Below are 25,352 nucleotides of genomic sequence, written 5' to 3'. Positions count from 1 at the left end.
TATCGCGATACATTTTTATCGTCAATCTTAGGAGACAAAGGGCATATCGCCTAAAATCGATAAAATGCCTCGATAAAACTCACCTGTGGTGGTCCCGCAGCGCGCGCACGGCGGCGGCGCCGGCGTCGGGCGGGTGGTCGCTCAGCGATAGGGCCGGCGGGTCGGGCGCCGGCGTGGGCCCCAGGTACTGCCGGTGCGCCAGGCCGGCCAGGCCCGCCGGGCTGTGTACCGCCTCGCGCTCCGGCTCGGGCTCGCGGACCTCCTGTATCACGATTTTATTTTTCGCCAATTGTTTATTTTAGTCCATATTACAAAGTTCTGTCACCTTATTTATTTAACACCAATTTAATTTTATTCTATTATTGCACAGCACTGCCCTAAGGCAGCACTGGCAGCGTCGCCATGTAATGTGGGGACCGGGAGTTGTCAATGAAAGCAGTTTATACTGTGCGATGCGAGTATATTTGTGTATTCATTTACACAGCAACATCAAATATATAGGCTTATTTTAGTGTGAGGGTGGCGCGTACACATACTACAACAACACAATGTTTTGATGACATTGCTCGTTTTGCCCCTGTAATTTCACATAACTTAGATAACCTAAGGGGCCTCTGTCGTACGAGTGTTTCACGCCATAAGGCAAGCATGTGGCAGAGACTGCGTGAAGTCATAAGTCAATGCAGGAATATGGTAGATCTACGGTCCAAAATTCTGCCGGAATCCTGCAGAAACTTGGACAGGCTCCTCGCGTTTTGGATCAATCTGGGTTGATTGGAGCAGAAATAGAACCACAAATCACGCCAAACGGTTCAACCAGAAGGCTAAGTGCAAAGTAAGTTCAGAAAAACTAACGAACTTCAACAAAAATGCAACGGATGGCCGAGACAACGTCCGCGTCAGGGAGTTTTATGTTTCACCAGAAATGGACTTCGCGAATCATCGTATACGTAAGTTGTAAGGTCGCGGGAAGAATCAGGATGAGGGCAGCGCAGGACCGATCGTTATGGAATTCTTGAGGATTCTTTGTGCAGCAGTGGACGTCATTTGGCTGAAACGAACAAACAAAAGAAAGTAAAACTGGGTTGCACCATCTTACTTTAACCTTACCAATCTTCAAAAGTCTGTCAAAATTCATACAAAAAGTACCGTTATAGTTACAGTTAATTAAAGTTAGCTTGTGCAACTCAGCCTTATTTGTGTAAGTGGTATCACTGACCAGCGCATCGATAGCATCGTTCTTCTCTTCATTAGCATCAGGCGGCGGCGGCGCGTCATTGCCCGCCTTGGCGCGTATGCCGTAGTAGTGGTACTTGGAGTTGCCGCGCGTGCCGAGCCGGCGCGTGCGCAGCCCGAGGAACACCGAGCGGATGAGACGAACGAACGAACGAACGAACGAAAATAAATTGTGTAAGCAGTATCACTGACCAGTGCATCAATAGCATCATTCTTCTCCTCGTTAGCGTCAGGCGGCGGCGGCGCGNCCGAGCCGGCGCGTGCGCAGCCCGAGGAACACCGAGCGGATGAGTTTGCCGAACGACGCCGCGTTGACGGGCTCCAAGCGGTGCGCGCTGCAGTGACGAAGATAGTGCGCGTAGAGCGTCGAACGCGGGAGCGACACGCCTGCGATCAGATTACTGTTAAGTGCGAAGCCTAAGCTACATCAGAGTAGGCGCACACCGTTGATTTCTAGTTGGCCGGTAGTTGTGCCCGATTTCAAATTTTATGAAGAATCGGCCAAATCGAATCGGCGTAGTGTGCGCACTCCCATACATGCCCATACTGATCAACAGCCCGACTAAACTATCGGCCGACGAAAAATCAACGGTGTGCGCCTACTCTCAGTGTGATGACATGTCGCCATACGCTACGTACAATATGTTGGCCGGTAGACTACACTAAGCGTCAAATAGTACGTCAACAATACAGTTACGTCTGGACAACACCAGGAGACCAATTAGACGATATGTCGCTCTACGTGGGATGTGTTACTGTTCTAAAAATGCCATTATATTCAAGACTCATTAAAGTTCTAAAAGTTCACATTTACAATATAAAACCTTAACACATAATAAAAAGGGGAACAGATTAAATAAATATACACACACAGTATATTCAGTTTTATTTAATGATGTGGCATAAATGGCATCAGAAGTGCAGTCCAAATGTTTGAGGCACACGCATAGCTAAGATCTCCAACACTCCATTTGCCTCTGGTAAATCAGAGACGGTCGTTATCCTGTTGTGGCGTCTATAAAACCTTGATGATGACCCTTAAGATCTCCAAACACTAGTCAATCAGAGAGGGTCGTTCTGCAGTGGAAACTATGACCAGTAGGCCTAAGATGCGCACCGCGATAAACGGTTATCACGCTATTTTATCGATTTTGCCCATATATTTTGACGTCGATAAAAGTTATCACGGCGCGTATCTTATGCCCGTTTTCACTATCAATCCCTAATTTCTAAGTTAGAGTGTGGGAGTGTGAAACAGAACGCAAGGGAGTGAGTGAGAGGGAACAAATGAGTGAGGAAGTAAGAACGACGGGATTTCAAACAGAAGACGATTGGTATTAAGACGGTTAAGACTTTCCTATTTTTTGTGGTTTTTATCCTGGAGAAAATACAAATAAAGCTGAAGAAATACAACCTGAATTTTAATTCCTACAGCTGTAGGAAATAACATGAATTTTGTTTTCAAAGGGGTTACTTAAAAATGGGGTTTGATGGTAAAAACGGGCATTAGGCCTACTGATGACGATAATCCTGAAAGCTTAGCAGTAATCTCGTACCTTCAGCAGTCTCGTAGTGGTCGAGCAGCCATTGCACGGTGGCAGGCGGCATACGCGGCTGCGGCGCGGGCGGCGTGGGCGGAGACCCGGCCTCGGCTTCTGTCTCGTCGCCGCCCACCTGTGGGCAATGGGACTCCTGAGGTCTCAGTCACAACTATGACGCTAGGGCAATGGGACTAGTTAGGCCCAGAACAGACGGTGAAACGCAACTGTAACGAAACTGCAACTGCTAGTTACTTTTGAGTTACATCTAAGTTTCTGCCATAGCGTCCGTTGAGAGACCACACATGACGCGACCAGTTTGAAACTTTCAGTTTCAGTTTCATTCATAAGAATCATCAGAAAGTTGCAGTTTCGTTGCAGTTGCGTTTCACCGTCTGTTTGGGGCCTTAGTCTCAGTCAAAACCATGATTATACACTCGACAGCAAATAAATCGCACCACCCGCGACGCGAACTTTAAAGATTTTCTTTTGACACAATAATGGTGCCCCAACAATATTGGTGTTATTTGAAAGCCCAATAAATATCCTTAAAGAAAAACACATTTAATTTCTTAACATATACCATATATAAATAAATGATTAACATATACCATAAATGTGACTTGAAAAAAGACCTCACTTTGGGCTCACCTCTGGGATCAATTAGACCAAATTTTATGGTTATAAAACCAAATAATGATCACACGTGTCCTCTTTAACAGATGGATAGCGATTAATCCCAACTTAACAGTTTTATAGTCATAAAAAATGGCTATAGCGTAACTACCTATTTTTTGAAGAAGTGACTCTGGATCCTTGTAAAGACACATTTTTGGGGTAAAAACCTTTCCTATAATAAAATGAAGTTTAGAACTAGGCTTTTAAATGGTGCCAATATTGGTGGGAAGTAGGGATGCATACGTTTGAAAATGCTTGTCGCGGGTGGTGCGATTTATTTGCTGTCGAGTGTATTTAAAAACTGCTTAAAAAGAACTTTTTTTTTTCTAAGTACCGTCTATACTAATATTATAAAGCTAAAAAGTTTGTTCATTTATCTGGTTGAACGCGCTAATATCAGGAACTACTGGTTCGATTTAAAAATATATTTTTGTGTTGGATAGCCTATTTATCGAGGAAGGCTTTAAAGCGATTTAGGCGATTTAGCAGCGCGACAAATGCGCGACAGACGCGCTGCCGCGCTGATGCCTAATGTGAAAGCGCTCTAAGGCTATAATAACATCACCCTACAGTCAATAGGGGCGGAGCAGTAAAGAAAACCGGGAAATAACTATTTTCACGCGCACGAAGTCGCGGGCTCAGCTAATACTCGTATAAGCTAAGATCAAGGAGATTTTAATTAAATGTCCTTGATCATAGCGTGTATTTGTAGGTTGCCAGCACTGTCAGGACAGGACGCGTATTACAGCGCATGCGTGAATCTTCCACAATGGGATGTTCGCCTTGGCGCCACAGCGTAAGTTTAGTTACGTCGACATTCAAGTGCCCTTTATAATTACCTTTTAGGTTTTTCCTAACTAATAATTAATAATAATAATAATAACAATTCCAAGAAGCCCTCGAGCTCGGTTCCCTTCCAGCCTTCATGACTACCGGTGTCACCACCTTGCTCTACAAATCTGGTAGTACCATGGACCCAAAGAACTACAGACCGATTACATGCTTGCCTACCATCTACAAGCTCCTTACATCTATTCTGACCACAAAAATTAATACGCATATTGTCGCGAACAATATCTTGGCCCCTGCTCAGAATGGATGTAAGGTTGGGTCTCGTGGTACTAAAGAGCTCCTCCTCATAGACATGACCATTAGCCAACAAGTTCGACGGAGCAGGAAAGCTCTCTCTGCTGCCTGGATTGACTATAAGAAGGCCTATGATTCGGTGCCTCATTCATGGCTAGAGAGGATTTTAGAGTTGTATAAGGTAGATGCAACTCTGAGATCCTTTTTAAGCTCATGCATGGGGCAGTGGACTACAGTCCTTCGGCAACCAGGTGGTAGTGAGAGGTCTCCTGATCCATTGAACTTCATAAGGATTGAGCGAGGCATTTTCCAGGGTGACAGTTTGAGTCCCTTATGGTTCTGCCTAGCACTGAATCCTCTTAGCACTCTGTTAAAGGATTCAGGGCTTGGTTATCGGCTTCGAAGAGGGGGTGAGGTCATTAGTCACCTGCTCTACATGGATGATCTCAAGTTGTTCGCACCAAAACGACAAGACCTGGTGAAGTTGCTAAAAACCACACAGGTATTTAGCAACGCCATCAGGATGGAGTTTGGTGTAGACAAGTGTGCGGTCTTACATGTAGAGCGGGGAAAAGTTGTGAATTCCCCGAATTTACAACTTTCTGAGACAATGACACTCAAATCTCTCTCCGAAACTGAGACCTATAAGTATCTTGGTATGTCAGAATCGTTAGGTATATCTGTAGAAGACATCAAAAAATCGGTGAAAGAACGCTTTTGTAGCCGACTGACAAAAGTTCTTAATAGTCTTTTGTCTGGCGGCAACAAAGTAAGAGCTTTCAACGGTTGGGTGATGCCTCTATTGATATACTCCTTCGGCATACTAAGATGGACTCAGACTGAACTTGACGCCCTGGATAGGAAGGTACGTCAGCAGCTCACACAACATCGCATGTTACATCCGCGTTCATCTGTGATGAGACTGTACATTCCACGGAAGTGGGGTGGTCGAGGCTTTTTAAATGCCAAGAACCTCCACAACCGTGAAGTGTGCAGTCTCAGGGATTATTTCCTTGCCAATGAGTGCGGAATGCATCGCGATGTTGTGGCAGTTGACAAAGGCCTCACGCCGCTCTCCTTGGCGAACGAGAACTGGCGCAAGCCAAAGGTCCTGAGCGTCGCGGATCGGAAGGACGTATGGAAGAGCAAGGAGCTGCACGGGAGGTTCTATCGGGCCCTTACAGGTCCTGATGTAGACCTCCTCGCCTCGGTGAACTGGCTACGCTTCGGTGACCTCTTTGGGGAAACCGAGGGTTTTGCTTGTGCAATTGCTGACGAGGTCATGATGACGAACAATTACCGAAAATATATCCTGAAGGACGGTACGGTCGACATTTGTCGAGCATGCCACCGTCCCGGAGAGTCACTCAGGCATATAATTTCTGGTTGTTCGCATCTTGCTAACGGTGAGTACTTGCACAGGCATAACCTAGTAGCCAGAATCATCCATCAGCAACTTGCTCTTCAGTACGACCTTCTTGAATCTGAGACGCCTTATTACCGATACCAGCCGGTGCCAGTTCTCGAAAATGGTCATGCATTGCTCTATTGGGATCGTTCTATCATCACAGACAGGACTATTGTCTGTAATAAGCCTGATATTGTGGTGGTTGACCGATCCCAACGTCGGGCAATGCTCGTTGACATTACCATCCCGCATGACGAAAACCTCGTGAAGGCCGAGAAGGAAAAGCAAAGCAAATACCTTGACTTGGCCCACGAGGTGACCGCCATGTGGGATGTTGACTCGACGATCATTGTCCCGATAGTTGTCTCGGCAAACGGGCTAATAGCGAAGAGCTTCGACCAACATCTAAAGAAGCTCTCGCTGGATGGTTGGCTCAAGGGTCAGATACAAAAGGCGGTGATCCTCAGCACGGCACGCATTGTCCGGAGGTTCCTCAGCCTGTGACCCTGACCACCGGTAGCTTGGGCCCTGCTCCGCTACCAGCGGAATAACTATTTTTAAGTATTTTTTTATAATGTATTTTTATTTATTTTTTTTGATAATTTACATTGTAAAAAAATATTTAAAATTAAGAACCAAAGTTAATAAAGAGAATAATAATAATTTTTATTTCAATATAAACCTTTTACAAAATCTTTGACAATGGAATCACCCTTTAGGCATAAGGTGTACGCCAGGTGATACCGCTCTTCCCTAGACAAATATAATGTAGGTAGGTATTTTGTATAGAAGTGTGTGTATGTATGTACGTATGTGTATGTTTATTTGTGTGTGTGGGTGTGTGTGTGTGTGTGTGCGTGTGTGTATATGTGTGTATATGTGCGTGTGTGCGTGAAGGATGTAAGTATGAATTTGAGTGTGTAATGGGTATATGTGTGTTTGTAACCTAACCTAACCTAACTGTAGATAAAGTAGTATAAAACAATAGAACATGGAACACGTCGACGTCGCATTTGTTCTCTCGCTCAGCATGATTTCCATTCAACGCTATCTCGTACAATATACCAAGTACTTTACAGGGTTTTAAAATCATATAAAAATACTGTAGGCTTTGTTTGAACGAAAAACCTCCCCCAGCAAAAACGACAAAGAGAAATCTGTCGGTAAAGGTGAGCGGATAACTTTAGAGGGCAGTCAAAGGCACCCTGAAACAAGCGCGCGTCGGGAATCGCGGGATACGCCTCTACCTGTCTCGCGTCTAAAATTTAGCACGTCACTATCAATAGTTCTTTAAATTTCTTAAACTACTCTAAATATTTGAATTTTTGAATTTGAATTTTGAACATAGGCCTCCCCCAATGTCTTCCACATCGCACGGTTGGTAGCGGCCAGCATCTAGCTCCTTTCTGCTACCTTTATCAGGTCGTCGGTCCACCTTTTGCCTGCGTACTATGTGCCCTGCTCATTGTCACTTTAGCTTGCTAATCCGTCGGGCTATGTCAGCGACTTTAGCTCGTTTATCTCCTCTTTTGTGTGACCCATTAATCAAGCCCAAAACTTCAGTTACGTTTTTATAATTTCTTAAAATAATGTTATATTCACAGCTCACAGAAACTAAAGGGAAATGTGACAAGGGGGCGGGGCCGGTGTCGCAGCAATATGCCCAAAAACAGAACACATTGCTCGTAACAGCAATGATGACAGCAGCGACGTCGTAATGTAAACAGTTTACATTGCTTGCATAGTACTAAAGATTATTCGAAGTTGAGTACTGATATCGCAGTGGATAATGAACATAATTTTGATTACTTTGTGTATGTGAATTTCTAATGCGACACTGAGTTTCGAACTCAGCGCATTAGTTGGCATCACTCTGGCGATTATCACACTGCACCGCGCTCTGCCGCGGTACGCGGGACGACAAATTTAATCATTATATGCAAGTACCTGTTTGTATAGAAAACACGCGCGGCACAACACACTGACAACGCGTTTGCGCGCGGGATTCGTTATTGTCGCCACGCGACCGCGGCGGAACGCGGTGCAGTGTGATAATCGCCTATATCTCTATGGTTCTATTGTAATAAAAGTGCAGAAGAAGTATATTTACCTTGTTCAGACTCACCACGACTCCGTAGGCCGTGTAGTCGGCGGAGGCGCCGGCCGGCCAGTCGCTGGGGCCCGCGTCGCCGCTGCCCACCGTCGCCACGCCGTACACCGGGTACGTGCGCAGCGTCTCCCTGCGGGCCACAAGCGACTTTGTATATATGACGATAAAGCCTAAAGTTCGTTAAAGGTTCGAAACCAACGCAACCAGCGTGCTGCGCGATAGCGATCACATGTCGTATATGAATTAGTAGAGATGAGTTCACATCAACGCGTCATGTCGCGGCGTCGCGCCATCGCCATTGCCGACGCGAACCGCACGCGTTGGTTTGGCCGAAACTTAAGCGGCTCATTTGAGCATGCTGAAGTGGATACAAGGCCTAATCGATGAATGATGCCAGGGTAGCGGCACACATAGGTACAATGAATATCCGTACGCGCGATGGACGTCGGAAAAAAAGAATGAAAGAAAAATATTTATTTGGTAACACGACGTAGGTATGTCATCACATTCAACATTCAAATAATTAATTAATTATTATAATATCACCGATAACTAACAAGATACTAAATCAAAATGGTATATCCGCTCAGTTTATGGTCTTGACGGCACAAAGTGCGTCACGACTATTAGCATTCTGCGGATCCAAGAATTTTATAGGGAATTCGAGTCTTATTTTTATTTAAATTAAAATCCCGGCGTACACGGACAGCTTGAGCATTTAGTATTAACTAACTCAAGCATTCGTAATCAACTTTTTGAGCAGACACTTGCAAACCGTTGAGAGCTTTCGTAAGTGCTCAAGCAATGTCACATATTCTAATGAATAGAAAATAAGATAATTTCTATTTAGCCGCACAGCTTGAAACAATAATACTGACTGCTTCAAGGATGATGCTGTGTGCTGCTCGTAAAATCTTCACCAAAATGACCTCAAATTGCTTTTTCAGAGGCCCCAGAGGGGCAGAGGGCCAGTGCGATGAAAATCGCTCACCTATAAAACAAACAACTACAACGCGTCTCTAGAGACGCTAGACCGCATCTAGATGTAGTTTGATTTCCATGGCAACCGCTTTGTTCGGATGCAGTCGCTTGTAAGCTGGCACGTGGCTTGCACCGCCAATATTTGTTGCGAAGAAACTCATTGCGTGTAAATAAGCCCACCAAATACACAATTACATATTTAATGGCTTGCCGCAGCTAGCACAGGCTTGGTGTCAAGCTTAGAACGCCGGAAAATGTAGTATTCAAATCTTTGGTTGAAGGTTTGCTGTATTTTAAAGTACCAACGCCCCAACAATTTAGGGGATAAGAACAAGAAATTTATTGATAATGTTCATTACATGGTTCATTATAAGGTTTTTTCATTATGTTGGCGCAATAATAACAAAGATAAAAGATAGTAAGATTTTTTTTAAAGTCCCATATAAACTGGTTGTTACTGAAGCACGTCCAAAGGTATATGTTATTTTTAACGTAAAATGTGTGAAAATATTGATATTAATAAATAAAATCTTATTAGAAGTCATCGCAAATTCAAATCAGCGGCGAAAAATAAATTGTGGCTTGGTACACATCTTATTCACTTTATTAAAATGTATGGCCGCGCAGTAATTTTATGCCTACTATTTCGCATTGAAAATCACTTCTTCGAAAAATGTATAAATAAAACAAAAGAAAATTGTTTGTGTACGTAAAACAGGACACCCGATGGAGATTTGTGATGAAAATGTTTAATGAAACAAAGGAAAAGCTTACATTGCTTGCTGCTGGTGGTTCTGCCCGTACAGCTCCTGAGGCTCCACGTATTGCACATGGTAGTTCACGCCGTTACCGCCCTCGCCTGCGGAAAACAACCACTAATTAATAACAGTTAAATTAATTCAATACTGTTAGTACCACAAGATGGAGGATGTTAATGACTGTTAGCACGAGAGATAGCTACGAAAGAATAAGTCGCGCTCCAAGACAGCAGCCGATATCTCGCCCACGCCCAACGCTATAATGAATAATGATCTCAGCGCCGAGACAGTGCCACGGCAACCTATAATTATGGCACAGAAACCTTAGGCCCGGGGGTGTAACTCACAGGGGTAATAGGACCGGTAGCGAGGCACCTCCATACCGCCGGAGATCTCCCAGGCAACTTGCCCTGGACCAGACTTCCCAGAAACACGCACCGGCCTAACAGACGCCCGTCCCGCTCTAATGCGTGCGCTCTCGCTCTAGCGACACCCACCCTACCACCCCACCTGTATTTTGACCATTGTAAGAGAGATGTAAGCGATATAATTGCAAACTTTCCCCTTTGTAGAGCATTTATTGACTATGTACTGGATTTATTATACAGGCTGTCCACAATTCAATTTTTTCTCAATTTTTTAGCCCAATCGTATGTTTTATATACCAAGTACACAGTATTATTAAAAGTGTAGGTACGCGTATTTTTGCTTTTAACGACAGGCGCCGTTCTGTGAAACAGTTGGATGACGTCTTATTTTCTCATGTAAATAGACCAATGTTGTTTTTTTCTTTAACTGTCTTAAGCCTTACTTCTTTTATAACGAATTTAGCGCTTAGAAACATCTAGCGACTCTTTTTTTAAATCTATTTAGATTATAGATAATACACTGAGACAAAATCACTTTGAGCAACCTCCGAATTTAGCACTCTCGTTCTTCGATGGTTAGAAAGAATATAACTACCCCGGTTAAGCCAGAATTAGTACTTGAAGATTTTTAGATGACAGATAAAGCACCAAAGAATTGTTAGTGAGAAGTGTTATTGTGTTGCACAATACTTACTATATGTATCACACATTTTAACAAAAACTCATCAAACAAAATGATCAGATTAATCTCGATTTTATCTCACAAAATAATGTAAAGTTACAACACATAAACACGAAAAAAGGGAGCACCCGATTATCGCAGACACATAGCGGCGCGGGGAAGGGCGCTTGGCACGCGTCAACTCAAAGGTAGCCAGCACCTGTCGTGATATCTCTCGAACCATCCAGGTAGATAATCCGCAATTACACCCCATTATTACAACCCCTCCGCGATTAAAACTACTACCTACATCGACACACTAAAGACCATTTTTGATTGATAGCAAAAAATTAACAAGCACTTTTAATATCGCACTGACAGGTAGAGATAATCAGATTGAATTTCGGAGGGTGAATCTGTTGTGTATTATTTGTCCAGATCAAAGGCGCGATCAAAGCTTCCGCGACGTTAGTGTGTTGTGTGATATCATAAATAGAGGACATCGCAATAAAACCCTGCACCAAAGCACACGTAAGTTATTGTTGTTATTTGTTTGAAGTTCTTGCAAATAAAAAACAGGTCACGTGAACAGAAAAGTACAGACAACATGTTTCATCATCTTTATATCACGAATACACGCCAAAGTAATTTTGCGAATATGATGACATGAGAGATAACCTTTTTACATACAAACAAACAAAATTATACGGCTATCTATAATTTAGTAGAGTTATCTTGATTCCCAAAAGTAATCATCACGGTTACTCTTCGAAATCAAGAATTTTCGGCGCGCGCGCATCGATAATTTCACGAACAAAAGAACGTAAGCAGTTTTTTAAATTGCAAGAACCAAAATATAGCATGGTAAAGCCAACGAAAAATTAAAACTTGCTTTCTTGGTCACTGTCGGCCTCGGTCTTCACAGTCAGCGCCTCGCTGCCACGCCACGAGTCCTGCACTGCGCGCCCACACAAACAAAATAAAATGTGCTAAACAAACATAATGTGCAAACAAAAATAAATAAATACATGCCTACAAATAAAAGTATACATGCATTACTTAAACTTACTGGATTCTAATTTGTCCAAATTGTAAGGTAATAAATAAAAATAATAAGTGTCTTCTTTCGTGCCAAATTACGTCACAAGTCACAACTCACAAGCACCAGTTAACTGGCAATTTTTATTATCTACCAGTATGCAGTTTCTGTAATTCCTGTCTAATGGCACAGCGCTATGACGTCAATCCCCTGGGTAATCAAAATAAATACAAGTGACACGTGCATAGTAGCGTAAACAAACACTTACTTGCAACGGTTATGTAGGTGTGCTGGGCTTCAGTGGTGGGGCTGGACTGGCCGGAGCTCTCACCGTTGACCTCCACTTGCACAGTGCTCGACACCTGGGTACCAAAAACAATAATTTACAAAACTACTCAATGAGTTCAAACTACCTGCTGACAAAAGAGGACCCTCGCTGAAAATCAGTTTCGAGACAAGCCCTGGCGCGGTCTTGATGTATGCTGAGCGGGTGCCTTTTTGTCAGAGGGGCACAAGCAGCTATCTGTCCACTTGTGTATCTCTTTCTTTATGTACCTTTGTCTTGCCTGCTTGTATACCTTTCTTTCAAATAAAAACTATTCTATTCCATTCTACCTGCCAACGTAATAATTCAGCATCAGCAGAAGTGTAATTCAAATCGCCATTTCCAGTAGTTTTCCACAGACGGATATAAAAACTGTCTGGCCTGCACGCATAATCGCGCACGCAATGAAAATGCGTCACTTTCTATCAGCTGATGCTACCAAATTGTGGCAGCTTCTTGTAACATATCGCTTTTCTTTCATATACGATTGCAGCACCAAAATATACATCACAATATAAAAAAATATTTAAGCAGTTTCGGTTAAACTCAAACGTCAAGTTTCAAGTGCCTTCAAATTGACGAACTCCTTTTTACGAAATACTGAAATGGCTTCGCTTTTAGTGAAATCCCAAATTTTAAACATCCTGATATTATAGGAAATTAACTTTTTTTCTTTGCTTCATTTCTCGAACATCCTACAGATAGCCATCGAATTTACAACAAATAACTGCTTACAAAGAATTAAAAATGTGGGTAGAACGATATATCCTACATTTTTTCTAAAACATTCATTAAACGTTGTTCATTTCACGCCAATTTATCGTTACTATAGATTTGGGTGCTTGCCAAGTGAATGTGAAATGTAATTTGAATACGGTGCCCGTATTTAGGGAACGTAATCATCAACCCTAACATTATGACAAATCTAGAATAGTTTCAAGTCTCATAAAAGCCACCAAACTTCTTGTCGTTTCGCGGTAATTTACACACGTTTTCGTATTAGCGTAGCGCAATCAAGGTGAACTAACCGCCAAGGAAACGTTATAGTACCTACTAAAATTATCCAAGGACCGGTAACTAACTATGACGACTATGAAAATTCTATGCCGTGAGGTGAGGTGCCGAGAACGTCACTTTTGTCTGAACTGCGGGTAGCGTTCAACATCTCTTCATTTGCAAATGTACTCCTAAGCCCAATCAATTAAGATCTTTCAATTCTTTTACTTATCTTACTTCCATGGTCTGAAATAATGTACCTAGTTACTCTATCTATCAAATCGTTTGTTCGTTTCAGCCAAACGACGTTCACTGCTAGACAAAGGGTTTCCATACCGGTCCTGCGCTGCCCGCATCCAGGTTTTTCCAGCGACCTTCACCAGGTCGTCGGTCCACCTAGTGGGGATCTATTAATGATTACCTGCTGTATGGCGTGCTGCAGATGTATGGAGTTGGGCAGCTCGGGGATGACGATGAGCTCGCGCACCGCGCTCGGCGACCCGCCGCCGCCCGCGCCGTTACTCGTTCCCTGATCACAACATAGCTACAAGTTAGTTACAAGTTTAAGCTTCGGTTGTAAAACAATCAGATACGACTTTAAGCTTTTTTAAAGTAGACTCCCTGCGTGATCGAATCAGAAATGAGGAGATCCGCAGGAGAACCAAAGTAGTGGCAGTGGGCGGGGCACATAGCTCGCAGAGACGATGGCCGTTGGGGCAGGAAAGTTCTTGAGTGGCGACCACGGGCTGGAAGACGTAGCGTGGGCAGGCCTCCTACTAGGTGAACCGACGATCTGGTAAAGGTCGCGGGAAGAGCCTGGATGCGGACAGCGCAGGACCGTTCATTGTGGAAAACCTTGGGGGAGGCCTTTGTCCAGCAGTGGACGTCATTTGGCTGAAACGAAAGTAGACTCAAGCTGTAACTACTCGTGAGCTACTCATAAATAGGTCAATCATAATGAATCGATAGGAATCGTCGAAATGGAATTTCGATGTTAAGTCAAAGTCCATTTTCGGCAAACTACCTTGTGTATATGTAGTAGGATCGTGAAGCTATGAACTTGTAGGTATGTGTAGACAACTGGCGCATTAGTGAGGAAGAAAAATCGAAATAAGTATGGAGTCCTGCAGAGTTCCAAGATTGAGCTGCAAAACTTGAAGTCAAATAAAGCGACTTCTTCATACTTTTTAGTTTTATCTGGACAGATGGCCCGCTCAACGCAACGTTTCTGCAGCCCTCTGAAGGAACCTCAAACAGACTTGTCTTTACGTAGCAGCATCTACGTTTCGACAACCCTTCAAAGGAATCAAGTGAGCTACAAACTAAATAACTTCGGAAGAACCAAGTGAATGAGCGAATCAAGTGAGCTACAAGTTTGAAAGAAGGACCAAGTGAGCTAATGGCTGGTCCATAGCCATTTACCTGAGTGGGGGCCGCGAGTCGCGCCGCCATGTCTGGCGAAGCGGGCGGCGACGACTCCACTAGAACCTCGTCGCCGCACTCAAAATCTGCAACAGAATACCATACCCATCATAACAACTCTTCACAGTCCATGACACACATACCATGCTGTATTGTTTTAAGATGGCAGATAGACTCATGTTGAAAAATTAATTTGTGGAATATCGTACTTTACAAATGCGTCATTATGACGCAGTGGTTCAAAATTAAGATCCGTAAGGGTCTTCGCCACTGAATTCCACACGCGGCAATTTCGAAAAAAAAATCATTATATGTTTTTTTTATCTCGAATCTGGGTGTGCTAGAAATCGTAATGAAATAGCCAAAATAGGTCACAAATAAATAATGTATAAAAAATAAACCCATCATCAAAACAGAAACATTAAAAAGCTAAAAAGTAACATGATATTCATTACACACCAGATAATACCTATGCAACTTAATCTATGGCAAATTGCATTTCCCCCTGTTGTGAACAACAAGGGCTGCCACCCCTTTGATCTACCTGCACTCACTAATGAAACCTTATATTTAATTGCACATCATTATGTGTATTACTTTGATTGGTTTCCTCTATTATCAAAATGAATGAAAAAAAATATACAGTCAAGCATACAAGATCTATCAGCTTGTTTAACCTTTAACCAGTGACACGTAGTCTCACAGGCGTCGCATGTTTCTCAAATTCTTAGAATTGACCACTTCCCCTCGCTTGCCGCGACCCAGCGTCTTAGTAGCTTTTGTTTTAGAGCTAAAACGACCATCAAAGAAGGCAGTCGTGTTATCGGTTGTTTTGCACGAAAGTTATACGAATTAGAAAATCGATCGTAGCCTGTGAGGCTACATGTCCCTAGTTGTCATACAAAAACTTTTACACTCTACTTTTTGTTTTTAGTGCAAAATGGCAGAAAAGACTAGGAAAAGATAACTCCAGTCCACGAATTCATCAAATAATAAAATATTACGAACATTCGGTCCATCGTATGAACCTTTTGAACCTCGTCAAGGTTCAAATGATGGGACTGTCTGTTCCATCCTGAAACAAGTCAAGCCAAGCGAAGGGCATGCAGCATTTGTCTGCCTAAACTACACAGAATATCAATGTACACAGCGGACAGTGGCGGCGTAAGGGGGAGGGGGGGTCCGCCCCGGGTGCCAAGTATCAGGGGGGTGACAACGGAGTGACAATTCAGTCGCGCAGATTAGTACCCACAGGTGCATCTGCATGACAAGGACGTCGCATCTGATATGTCATGATAAGGGGGTTCATGCGATTGGTATCATCATATACGATAGCTCATGACTTAGTACTAACATCTTTCGTCTTCAAATCGGTAACCCGAAAATTCTGTAGGACGCCTGACAATTCTGGGGTTCATTAGCCCCCCGCAATATGAACACCCAACTTATGGTCTTATGAGGGGTGGGAAGGGGGGGAGGGGGTCGCCCCGGGTGCCAACCCATGCTATGCCGCCACAGTACACGTGTGTCGGGGTGTTACAATCTCATATGTTTGCAATGGTCTCGCCTTTTGTGCAAAAATTGCCATTGATTTTATGTCAAATTGAGGGGGTGTCAGAATTTTTATTTTTAGTTTTCAGAAGTGGCTTTTATGTTTTTTCGGTGTCTATATTATTAGATTTTTAGTAAAAAGTATTAAATTTGACAAAGAATTTATATAAAGTCTATTAAAATGCTAAAAAAGGACCTCATGTCAATTGAGGCTGAAAATTACCATAATTGGTATTTATAGTTTTTTTTCTATGTAATTATAAAAAAAATTATTGAATTCATTTAAATTTGTTTTATTGGCATACCAATAGTTAAATACAAACACAATTTTAAATAATCCACATGTAATTTTGTAAATTTTTCGATTTTGAAGTAGTAGCCTGTGAGACGTCATGTCCCTTATACTGCCGTCCGATCACTATAACGCCGTTAAGTGCAAAAACCACTTTCGGAGAAAAACGAGTTTAAAGATCACGAATTAAAAAAAAATCGCTGTTACAAAAGTAAAAGAGTAATTTGTAATTTAAATATATCATTTTAAAGGTATTTTTAAGAGCTACAATTGACACAAACTCTCACGACGCTACATATTATAGATTTTGAAATATTTTAATTTATACATTTTAACTCAGTATTATTGAAATAATATCTCAAAATATACACAACTAAAACGCCGGTATGGCTACCTTAACGGCGTTTAAGTTTTGGATCTTGAATAACTTTGATACATTTGTAAAATGAGTTTCTAACTAATAATTCTACTAAACTTTAATGCCGTTAAATAGTTTAACGACGTTTTAGCTCGGTAAAACTATTATTTTTTAACGTGAAAATACTTGCCTTAAATGCAGCTAATGTTAGCTAACGTCATTTAAGTCTAGTATTAACACATAAATTACGAAACTATTGGTATGCCTGTTTGATTCGTTTTGATTACAAGACTAAAATGCAGTTAAAAACAAAACTTTTCACCATAACGGCATTTAAGCTAAGTACTAGCTACTTAGCTTCAAACTCGGTACTTCTTTCCCAATTCCATAAAATTCAACACTTAAAGTGACAAAAAATTTTAAAATAGGTAGTTGAAACAAACCACAGCTAATTTTCATAGTGGACTGTACTATGCGATAAACATGTCAGTCAATTTGACAACCTTTGTCGGAAACATTATTCAATGAAAATATTGTCCGAACCCTTAGTATTTCTCTTCGACAAATACTTTAACACATTGTAAACCACTTTTCTTTCACGACTTTAAAAAGATTTTAGCAATTTAATTCACAAAATCAATTGCGCACATTTAAAATAAAGTTTGTTTACACTTTGACAGCAATAGACTGACATGCAAGGTGACATGACAATGAAGTTTTCAGTTACTGTTGCCATTAAAAGAAATTAGTACCATTACTTTTCCGCAACATGGCGAGGGTTTTTATGTTCCTGGTCAGGCTATACTCATAAAAGACAACACAAAATAAAAATATCTTTACATTTTCATTATTTGAGATCAATTAAAACCAACTATTGAAAGTTCTCAAACTTAGCAGTTTCACAATAATAAAAATAATAAGTGACGACACTTTATTACCAATGCCGCAATATATTTATATTATTTTGCCTGTTTACTGAAACATGTTACAACTACAATATTTTGTAGTTAATAAAAACTGAGATATAGATCTCGTAGTTATTTAATTCAATAATAATGTACAACGCGGCAAGTCTTACCTAATAAATTAACTTCACGCTGCTTATAATAATCACCTAGTTAGTGAGAATGGTGAGAATCATGTTTATCAAATGGAAATAAACTACAATTCTTAAATAAAATAGTATCAAATTAAGTCGACATATAAGTGGTTCACGGTAATATTCTCAATATAACTACACCTTTACTAAATTTAATTTTTTCTTCGTGAAATGTTGTTTTAATGACAGAAATATCTTTTTACACGTAATTACATAATGTTACTGTCCATTTGTTCGTTTTTCGACATTAAGGGCATATTTCACAATCGCTTAGTAAGGGCCTGTTTCACGACTTCTGAATAAGTTGTGGATAGCCTATGTGATGGATCATTTGACACATTTTTTATAGAAAATACGTGCTAGCTAGATTGACCCGACACTTGCCGAATATATCCCGTAGTCTGTACGAGATTAGAATGGTTCTCAAATAGCTAAAAATCAACGAGGCACCTGGTGATGATGTAATCACAGCTGAGCTTCTGAAAGCAGGCGGAACGCCGGTACAAGGCTTTTCAGAAGCTGTTTGATTCCGTCATCCTCAAGGGAAAAACGCCTACGGCATTGCAAAGAAGTATGGTGGTACTTCTCTTCAAAAAAGGTTCGTATAAAAACGTCATAATGTCAGTCCGTCTCCAGGATTAGGTCTCGAAACCTATCTAGTTGCAGCGAGGGGTGAGATAGGGAGACGTAATATCTCCGAAACTGTTTACCACCGCCCTGGAAGATGTTTTCAAGCTTCTGGGCTGGAGAGGATCATGTCAAATGTCCGTGTTGTACCCACTCCTCTAAAAGTTGGAGACTACACTCGAAGTTATTGACAATTATGTATACCTGAGACAAACCATCCAGTTAGGTAGGTCCAACTTTGAGAGAGACGTTGATCATCGAATCCAGCTCGGCTGGGCAGCGTTCGGGAAGCTTCGCGATATTTTCACGTCCGAAATACCGCAGTGTCTTAAGACAAAAGTCTGTGACCAGTGTGAGTTGCCAGTGATAGTATACGGATTTGAGATGTGGTCGCTTACTATGGGCCTCATAAAAAGGCTCAAGGTCACCCAAAGGGAGATGGAGCGTGCTATGCCAAGCATAGTTTCCCTGCGTGCTCGAATTAGAAATGAGGAGATCCGTAGAAAAACCAAAGTGACCGACATAACCCGCAGAATTGCTAAAATCAAGTGGCAGAGCTGAATATGGCCGATGGGGTAGAAAAATTCTCGAATGGCGACCACGAGCCTGAAGACGTAGTGTGGGCAGGCAGGCCCCTTACTAGAATCCATCTATATCATATCCATCGACGATCTGGTAAAGGTCAGAAGAGGTGGATGCGGGCGGCGCAGGACCGATCGTTGTGGAAATCCTTGAGGAGACCTTTGTCCAGCCGTTGAACGACATTAGCCTGAAACAAACGAACGTTATGTCTTCGTCTAACATAGAAGATGTAAAACAAAATGAACAAGTAAAATGATCGAACACGTCCAGGCTTCTTTTACTAATTTTTAAAATTAGGAAACAAAACGCAACGTTTTCTTATCATTTAAAACTCAGAGGCACACTGATGCTCAATTACCGCGCTGCCGTGTCCTAAAGTTTCAGTGCGCATTAGCCACGAAAATAGTGACAAGACAGCAATATCTCACTAACACGTTTCATACCTTGTTTATAACGACTAGTCTTAGATAATAAAACAGAAACATTGCACATCACATATTAATAAACAACAAACATAAAATTAAAACTAAATTTATTTTGTTGAGAACGCTAGGAATATTTCCGGGAGCGTTAACAGCGGCACATCAGTAACTCTGACTGAGCTTTTCTTTTCTTTCTTTCTTTCTTTTTTAAAGCTGAGTGATCGACGCACGCAACGATGCTTAGAACACTTCATTCAACTTTTTGAACATAGCCGCATTATAGTTTAGGAATGTAGGTTAACGGCATTTAAGTCTTGTAAAAATTTAAAAAACACATAGATTGTTACATTTGGTTAGCCTTAATGGTGAATTTACTAGTGCAATTTTAATAAATAAATTCATGTAATACAAAGCTATAATGCCGTTATTGGACCTTTGTTGCGTTTAAGTCTAATAATTTTACTTAACGGCGTTTTAGTCTTGAGGAGTCTATTAAAGCTTTGTAAAGAGCAGCTTAGCAATATTGTCGTTAAAGTACCTTAACGGCTGTATTGACTAGAAATTGTAAATAACGGCAATAAAGCTTTGTAATTTTTCTTAAATTTTTAATTCTAATAACAATTAAAGACGCTTAACCGCGTTTAAGCTAAGAAATGTAATTTAACTGCATTTTAGTTATGTAATCTTGCAGAGGCGAAGCAGTTAGCGGCTTTCTTATTTTTTTTATCTCAGGAACTAAACAAGATATAAAAATTTCGATAATAGTGCTAGATTAAGCATTTTTTTCTGATTCGGATGGTATTCAAAAGACAAAATTGACCAATTGTGGGTTAACGGCATTATAGTGATTGGACGGCAGTATAGTGTTATAAAATTGTCATGTCACTGGTTAAAGGTTAAAAAAAAATCTTTTTTCCTGTGTATGTTATTATACCTCAGTGAAAATTAAATTGAAAACTAATATTAATTTAAAATTTTAATATGTAATTCTAATCAACAAACAATGCCATTTTTCCCATATTAAAAAACAAAAGTGATTCAGAAAAATAGTCTTATCTAATTTTCATTTTATATTATGTAACAAATTATAAAGTAGAAACATTTAATAATAAAACATCAAACAAAATAAACCAAATCAAACAATTGCATAACGCTATCCAAGCGATAGAGATGTTATTGATCTGCCTGAGCTCGGGTGGCGGAGAGCCTCTGTGGAGCGTATCCAGGCAACACCTCATCTGTCCCTCCGCACCGTCGCTCTCAACATAACAACTATATAATAGCACTCACTCTCAAGGTAAAACACGTTCTCAAACCCCATTTCGGACATTTTGAATCGTTATTTGGGATTTATGAATAAAATAGCACTCTAACACAACAGTTACACATTATTGTGAGGCACTACTGATAGACACTGAGAGTTGTATTGATCAAACAACTGTTACTATGTGGCTGCTGCCATGTTAGGCAAGCTTATTTTGAGTACTTTGGTTCTGAGGTGTTTACCAGTGGAAGCGGTGTGTGTCACTGTGTTGGTGAGGGGTGCGTGCAGGTGTGCCGCGCTCCAGTGTAGCCACCTGCCATCTACTGACGTGACATGCATCGGTGAACATATTGCCTTATTTATTGTAACAGTTTATTGCTGCCATATTTATTGTTTTATTGAGTGGTGGTATGATATGTTTAGAATTTATTTATTATATGTTTATGTTGACAACTTAGATTTTTATTACATTAAAAGTTGTGTTGAAGTAATAAATCTAAAAATGTTAATCAATGTTAGTACAGTTGACATTTTATAGTTTTTTATGTGCAATAAAAAAATGTTCGTGATTATTGTATTTGCTTAATAATTTGATTCTGATTTCTGTACATAAAAAAATAACAAAAGTATTTGGATATTTTTGAGAATAAAGGATGTAATTTAGATATTTTGTGGGAAATTCAAATGTTAATCAAAAGTATGATATTTTTATGTGCGAAAAAATTATTACAATTTCAGTAAGTCTCCACCCACTCTCGTTTTGTGATAATCAAAGGTGTGCATGAAAAATTATAAATAAAGCAGGGTGATGTACTTTTGGTTTTACTTTTCCCAGAATATTACGGCGAGACAAGTGAGGCTCGTGCCGTGCCAGGCGCCGCCGCCGCTGCCCTCCCACCTAATGTATTCTGTGATAAAATTGATACGCAATCGTTCGCTCGCTCGGCCGGGATCGAGGGGAGACATTTGGGACGCCACTTGCCTTCCGGGATACACGTCTGATGTGTTGCTACCTGATTATTCCGCATAAGAATACAATAGAGTGCTTCAAAGTGATTTAGATTGATAAATTGAGACAAAATTAAACTAAATCCTACCTGCCAGCCATACTTTGATCTGTCAAAAAATTCTTCACTCTGGCCCACACAAAAGCTGCAATCACTGGTTAACCAAGATTTAAATGAAACTGCAGGTGATACTAAACGTGATATAAAGCGAATATTTATGAAGATTTATGTAACACGATAGGGAAATTGACTTATCAATGTTGTTGTCTTGTAGCTACACCCGTTTCCTAGGCTACGGTATCCCCGACCAAAAATGAAACTGAAATGAGACGTCATCGCTAGGTGGCGCCTGGGTCATATGGGCCAAATCGGATACATAGGAATAGAAAATGTAGGTATTTTTTAATTTAATGTTTTTCATCTTCATACCCTAAATACACCGCAAAATATTATGAAAGGATGGAATAAAAACATGATGAAATTATTGATTTATTAAGATAAAGATTGGTGTTTAAAACGTTGCCCGATTATTGTTTGTTTACTTGAACGCGCTAATCTCAGAAACTACTGGTCAGATTTGTAAAAAATATTTTTGTGTTGCTTAGATAGCCCATGAAGGCTTTAGGGCCTAAAACTTAAATCATCCTACAACCAATAGAGACGGAGTAGTAAAGAAAAATATTGCAAAAACGAGAAATATTAATCAAACTACTTTTACGCGTACGAAGTCGCGGGCACAGCTAGTTCAATCTATTTTCACGCGTACGAAGTCGCGGCCACAGTTAGTTGTATAATAAAAGTTAACCAAACCTTCTACATCAAAAATATATACAGAAGCGAATGGACTCTTTTCTTTAATTGGCTCCATACTTCGTCCTCCGAGAAATAATCTTGATCAAACAGCAGGTAGTAGTTAGTGCAAGGCTTTCAAATTCAAAAATCACCTTGGTAATTAATTATTGTTTACTGTTTATTTACAAACCAATAACCAATCCGTGCCAATTTTTGACGGAAAGTGATTTTACGATTTGGTTTTCTTTTTCATTGCTATTTTCTTTTCAGCCAGTACTTACAACATATTTTATCACTAAGAGTAGGCGCACACCGTTGATTTTTCGTCGTCGGCCGATAGTTTAGTCGGGCAGTTGATCAATATGGGCATTTATGGGAGTGCGCACACTACACCGATTCGATTTGGCCGATTCTTCATACAATTTAAAATCGGGCACAACTATCGGCCAACTAAAAATAAACGGTGTGCGCCTACTCTAATCCTACGCTTTATTTTTATAGGTGGCGAAACAAGAGTTGATAATCCCATCAATACAAGCAACGAAAGATTTATATAATTCTTTAGCGATTCTGCGCGTAGTCAGACTGACAAAATTAAATAATATTGAATAAAATAACTACCTTCATCATCATCATCATAATTTCAGCCATAGGACGTCCACTGCTGAACATATGCCTCCTCCAATGCTTTCCATGTTGATCGATTGGTAGCGGCCTGCGTCCAGCGCTTCCCTGCTACCTTTATGATGTCGTCGGTCCACCTTGTGGGTGGACGTCCCAAAAACCGTCCGTTCGTCTAGGAAACGTGGCCTCTCACCTTATACAGAAGCTCAAAGTTGCACAGCGTGCTATGGAGAGGGCTATGCTTGGTGTTTCTTTACGAGATCGAATCAGAAATGAGGAGATCCGTAAACGAACTAAAGTCGCTGTCATAGCCCAATGGATTAACAAGCTGAAGTGGCAATGGGCAGGGCATATAGTACGCAGAACTGACTGTCGATGGGGCAGCAAGGTTCTGGAATGGATGCCGCGTACCGGAAAATAACTAACTTACTCATTGATAAATTAGTGCAGTACATACAGCAAGCGAGAAAAAAGCACTTGTCAGAGTTGCGAGCGTTTTTGCTTATATTAATGGCCTAATGCTTCAACCACACCAACGCAGCGCGTGCAGAGCCCCGATTACGGTAATTTTTAACGTCAACAATCCAGACACGCTTCTCGATTCTGCGATACGATTGGTCGTTCAACAGCGTACGTCAGCTGTTTTGACCAATCGTATCGCAGAATCAGAAACGCGTCTGGATTGTAGACGTTATAAAAGTTACCGTAATCGGGGCTCAGATCGCCATCACCGGCGCGATCATAGGCGACCTGTCATTCATTGGCCTATGATCGCGCAGACGATGGCGATCTGCATGCGTTGGTGTGGTTGAAGCTTAATTTTATTATCGTGTTATTATTATTCTGTCTAATGGATTCAATGCAATGGTGCGAATTTGATGATTGCCTCAACTCGCGTTGCGCGGCCTAGAATACAATATAAAGGATGGATAAAAAGACAAAGTTCAAAGTCAGAGAACCAGAGAACGAAAAGAAATTGGTTGACGTTGACATTAATGACAGAAGTCACGTCATTCAAAAATATTTTCGCTTGGTTTGGTGATCAAAAAAATATAATTTATCAATAAAATCTTGAGATAACATTTTGCAAAACCAATGAATACGATTTGAAATACACGATGAAGATAACTATAAAAAAATTGCAAGGCGGTGAATGTACTTTGGAGGTAAAACCTACACACAATCATTGGCTCACACAACGACGCAGCGATATTATTAACATTTCAATACATGCTTTAATGATTAATATTGTTTCAGGTTCTACCAACAACATGTATCTCTGAAATCAAACGACAAATATCAGAAAAGCTGAAAATTCCTGTCGAGGAACAAAAGCTCTTACTACTTGGGCGAACGTTAACCGATGAACAAACTGTACAGTCTTATCCAACAATAAAAGATGGTTCAAAACTTAATCTAGTTGTTAAGAAACCAGATGGTTTATATGAGGCATCGATTAAATATTTCAAGAAACTGGGAATGTCGGATGCTGAAGCAGTTAACAAGGCGCATCGTCTCCTAAAAGTAGTACAGGATAAGTTCAATAAATTATCTTGGGACGACATTGACAGGTTATCAATGGACTGTCTGTTGGATGAAAGGGGATGCCGCCCGATGGTGCAACGGGATCTAGATAACAATGACATGTTCAGCTTGTGACACTGCTACTATAGGTCACATGCCTATCTGTATCAGTAATACGAATTTAAAAATAAATTTTTGATGAATTAACAAACATTCTATTAAGCAAAACTTTTAAGCTTTTTCTTGTTGTTTTCAATTTAAATAAGTGTGCAATTAATAAATGATAAAATTCATTAACATACTCCCTTAGTTTCCTATAGGCAAACAAGACAGTAGAGTATAATGGAAAGCAATGCTCCTTTTATTTAATCAAAATGACACCTCTAATTTTGATCACCTGATATGTATTTATATTGTTTGTAATCTTTACGCTTTCATGTTCATTTGTGTAGTGATGGTTGTTTTACTTTAAGTGTGGTGTAAATATTTTTCATGTCCTTTCATTAGTATAAGATTTAAAAACTCATTACAGATGAAATTAGGTTGATAAATATTATTCCATTGTTAATAGCTGAATAAAATACTTTTGTTTTGATCATGCATC

At 40.6% G+C, this 25,352-nt stretch overlaps 2 protein-coding genes across 2 annotated transcripts; one reads left to right on the top strand and one right to left on the bottom strand.

Annotated features, from left to right (window-relative positions):
* Positions 1 to 79: 79 nt before the first annotated feature.
* Rfx (regulatory transcription factor Rfx) lies at positions 80 to 22,115 on the bottom strand. Its single transcript, XM_028302587.1, has 11 exons — positions 21,899 to 22,115; positions 14,607 to 14,692; positions 13,606 to 13,713; positions 12,132 to 12,225; positions 11,717 to 11,782; positions 9,812 to 9,896; positions 8,057 to 8,186; positions 2,793 to 2,910; positions 1,529 to 1,623; positions 1,220 to 1,375; positions 80 to 262 (listed from the first exon to the last, which is right to left on the bottom strand). Exons 2-11 carry the CDS (start codon positions 14,634 to 14,636, stop codon positions 80 to 82), a joined length of 1,065 nt encoding a protein of 354 aa, XP_028158388.1. The 5' UTR covers positions 14,637 to 14,692; positions 21,899 to 22,115.
* Positions 22,116 to 24,223: 2,108 nt separating this feature from the next.
* LOC114351363 (ubiquitin-like protein 4A) lies at positions 24,224 to 25,260 on the top strand. The gene is made up of 2 exons (XM_028302550.1): positions 24,224 to 24,390; positions 24,482 to 25,260. The coding sequence occupies exons 1-2, from the start codon at positions 24,343 to 24,345 to the stop codon at positions 24,881 to 24,883; spliced, it is 450 nt and encodes a 149-aa protein (XP_028158351.1). The 5' UTR covers positions 24,224 to 24,342; the 3' UTR covers positions 24,884 to 25,260.
* The last annotated feature ends 92 nt before the right edge of the window (positions 25,261 to 25,352 follow it).

This window comes from Ostrinia furnacalis, unplaced genomic scaffold, assembly GCF_004193835.3.
Source record: "Ostrinia furnacalis isolate ACB-3 unplaced genomic scaffold, ASM419383v2 OfSCF0088, whole genome shotgun sequence".
Classification (NCBI taxonomy): Eukaryota; Metazoa; Arthropoda; class Insecta; order Lepidoptera; family Crambidae; genus Ostrinia; species Ostrinia furnacalis.
This window is presented reverse-complemented; position numbering and strand designations above follow the sequence as displayed.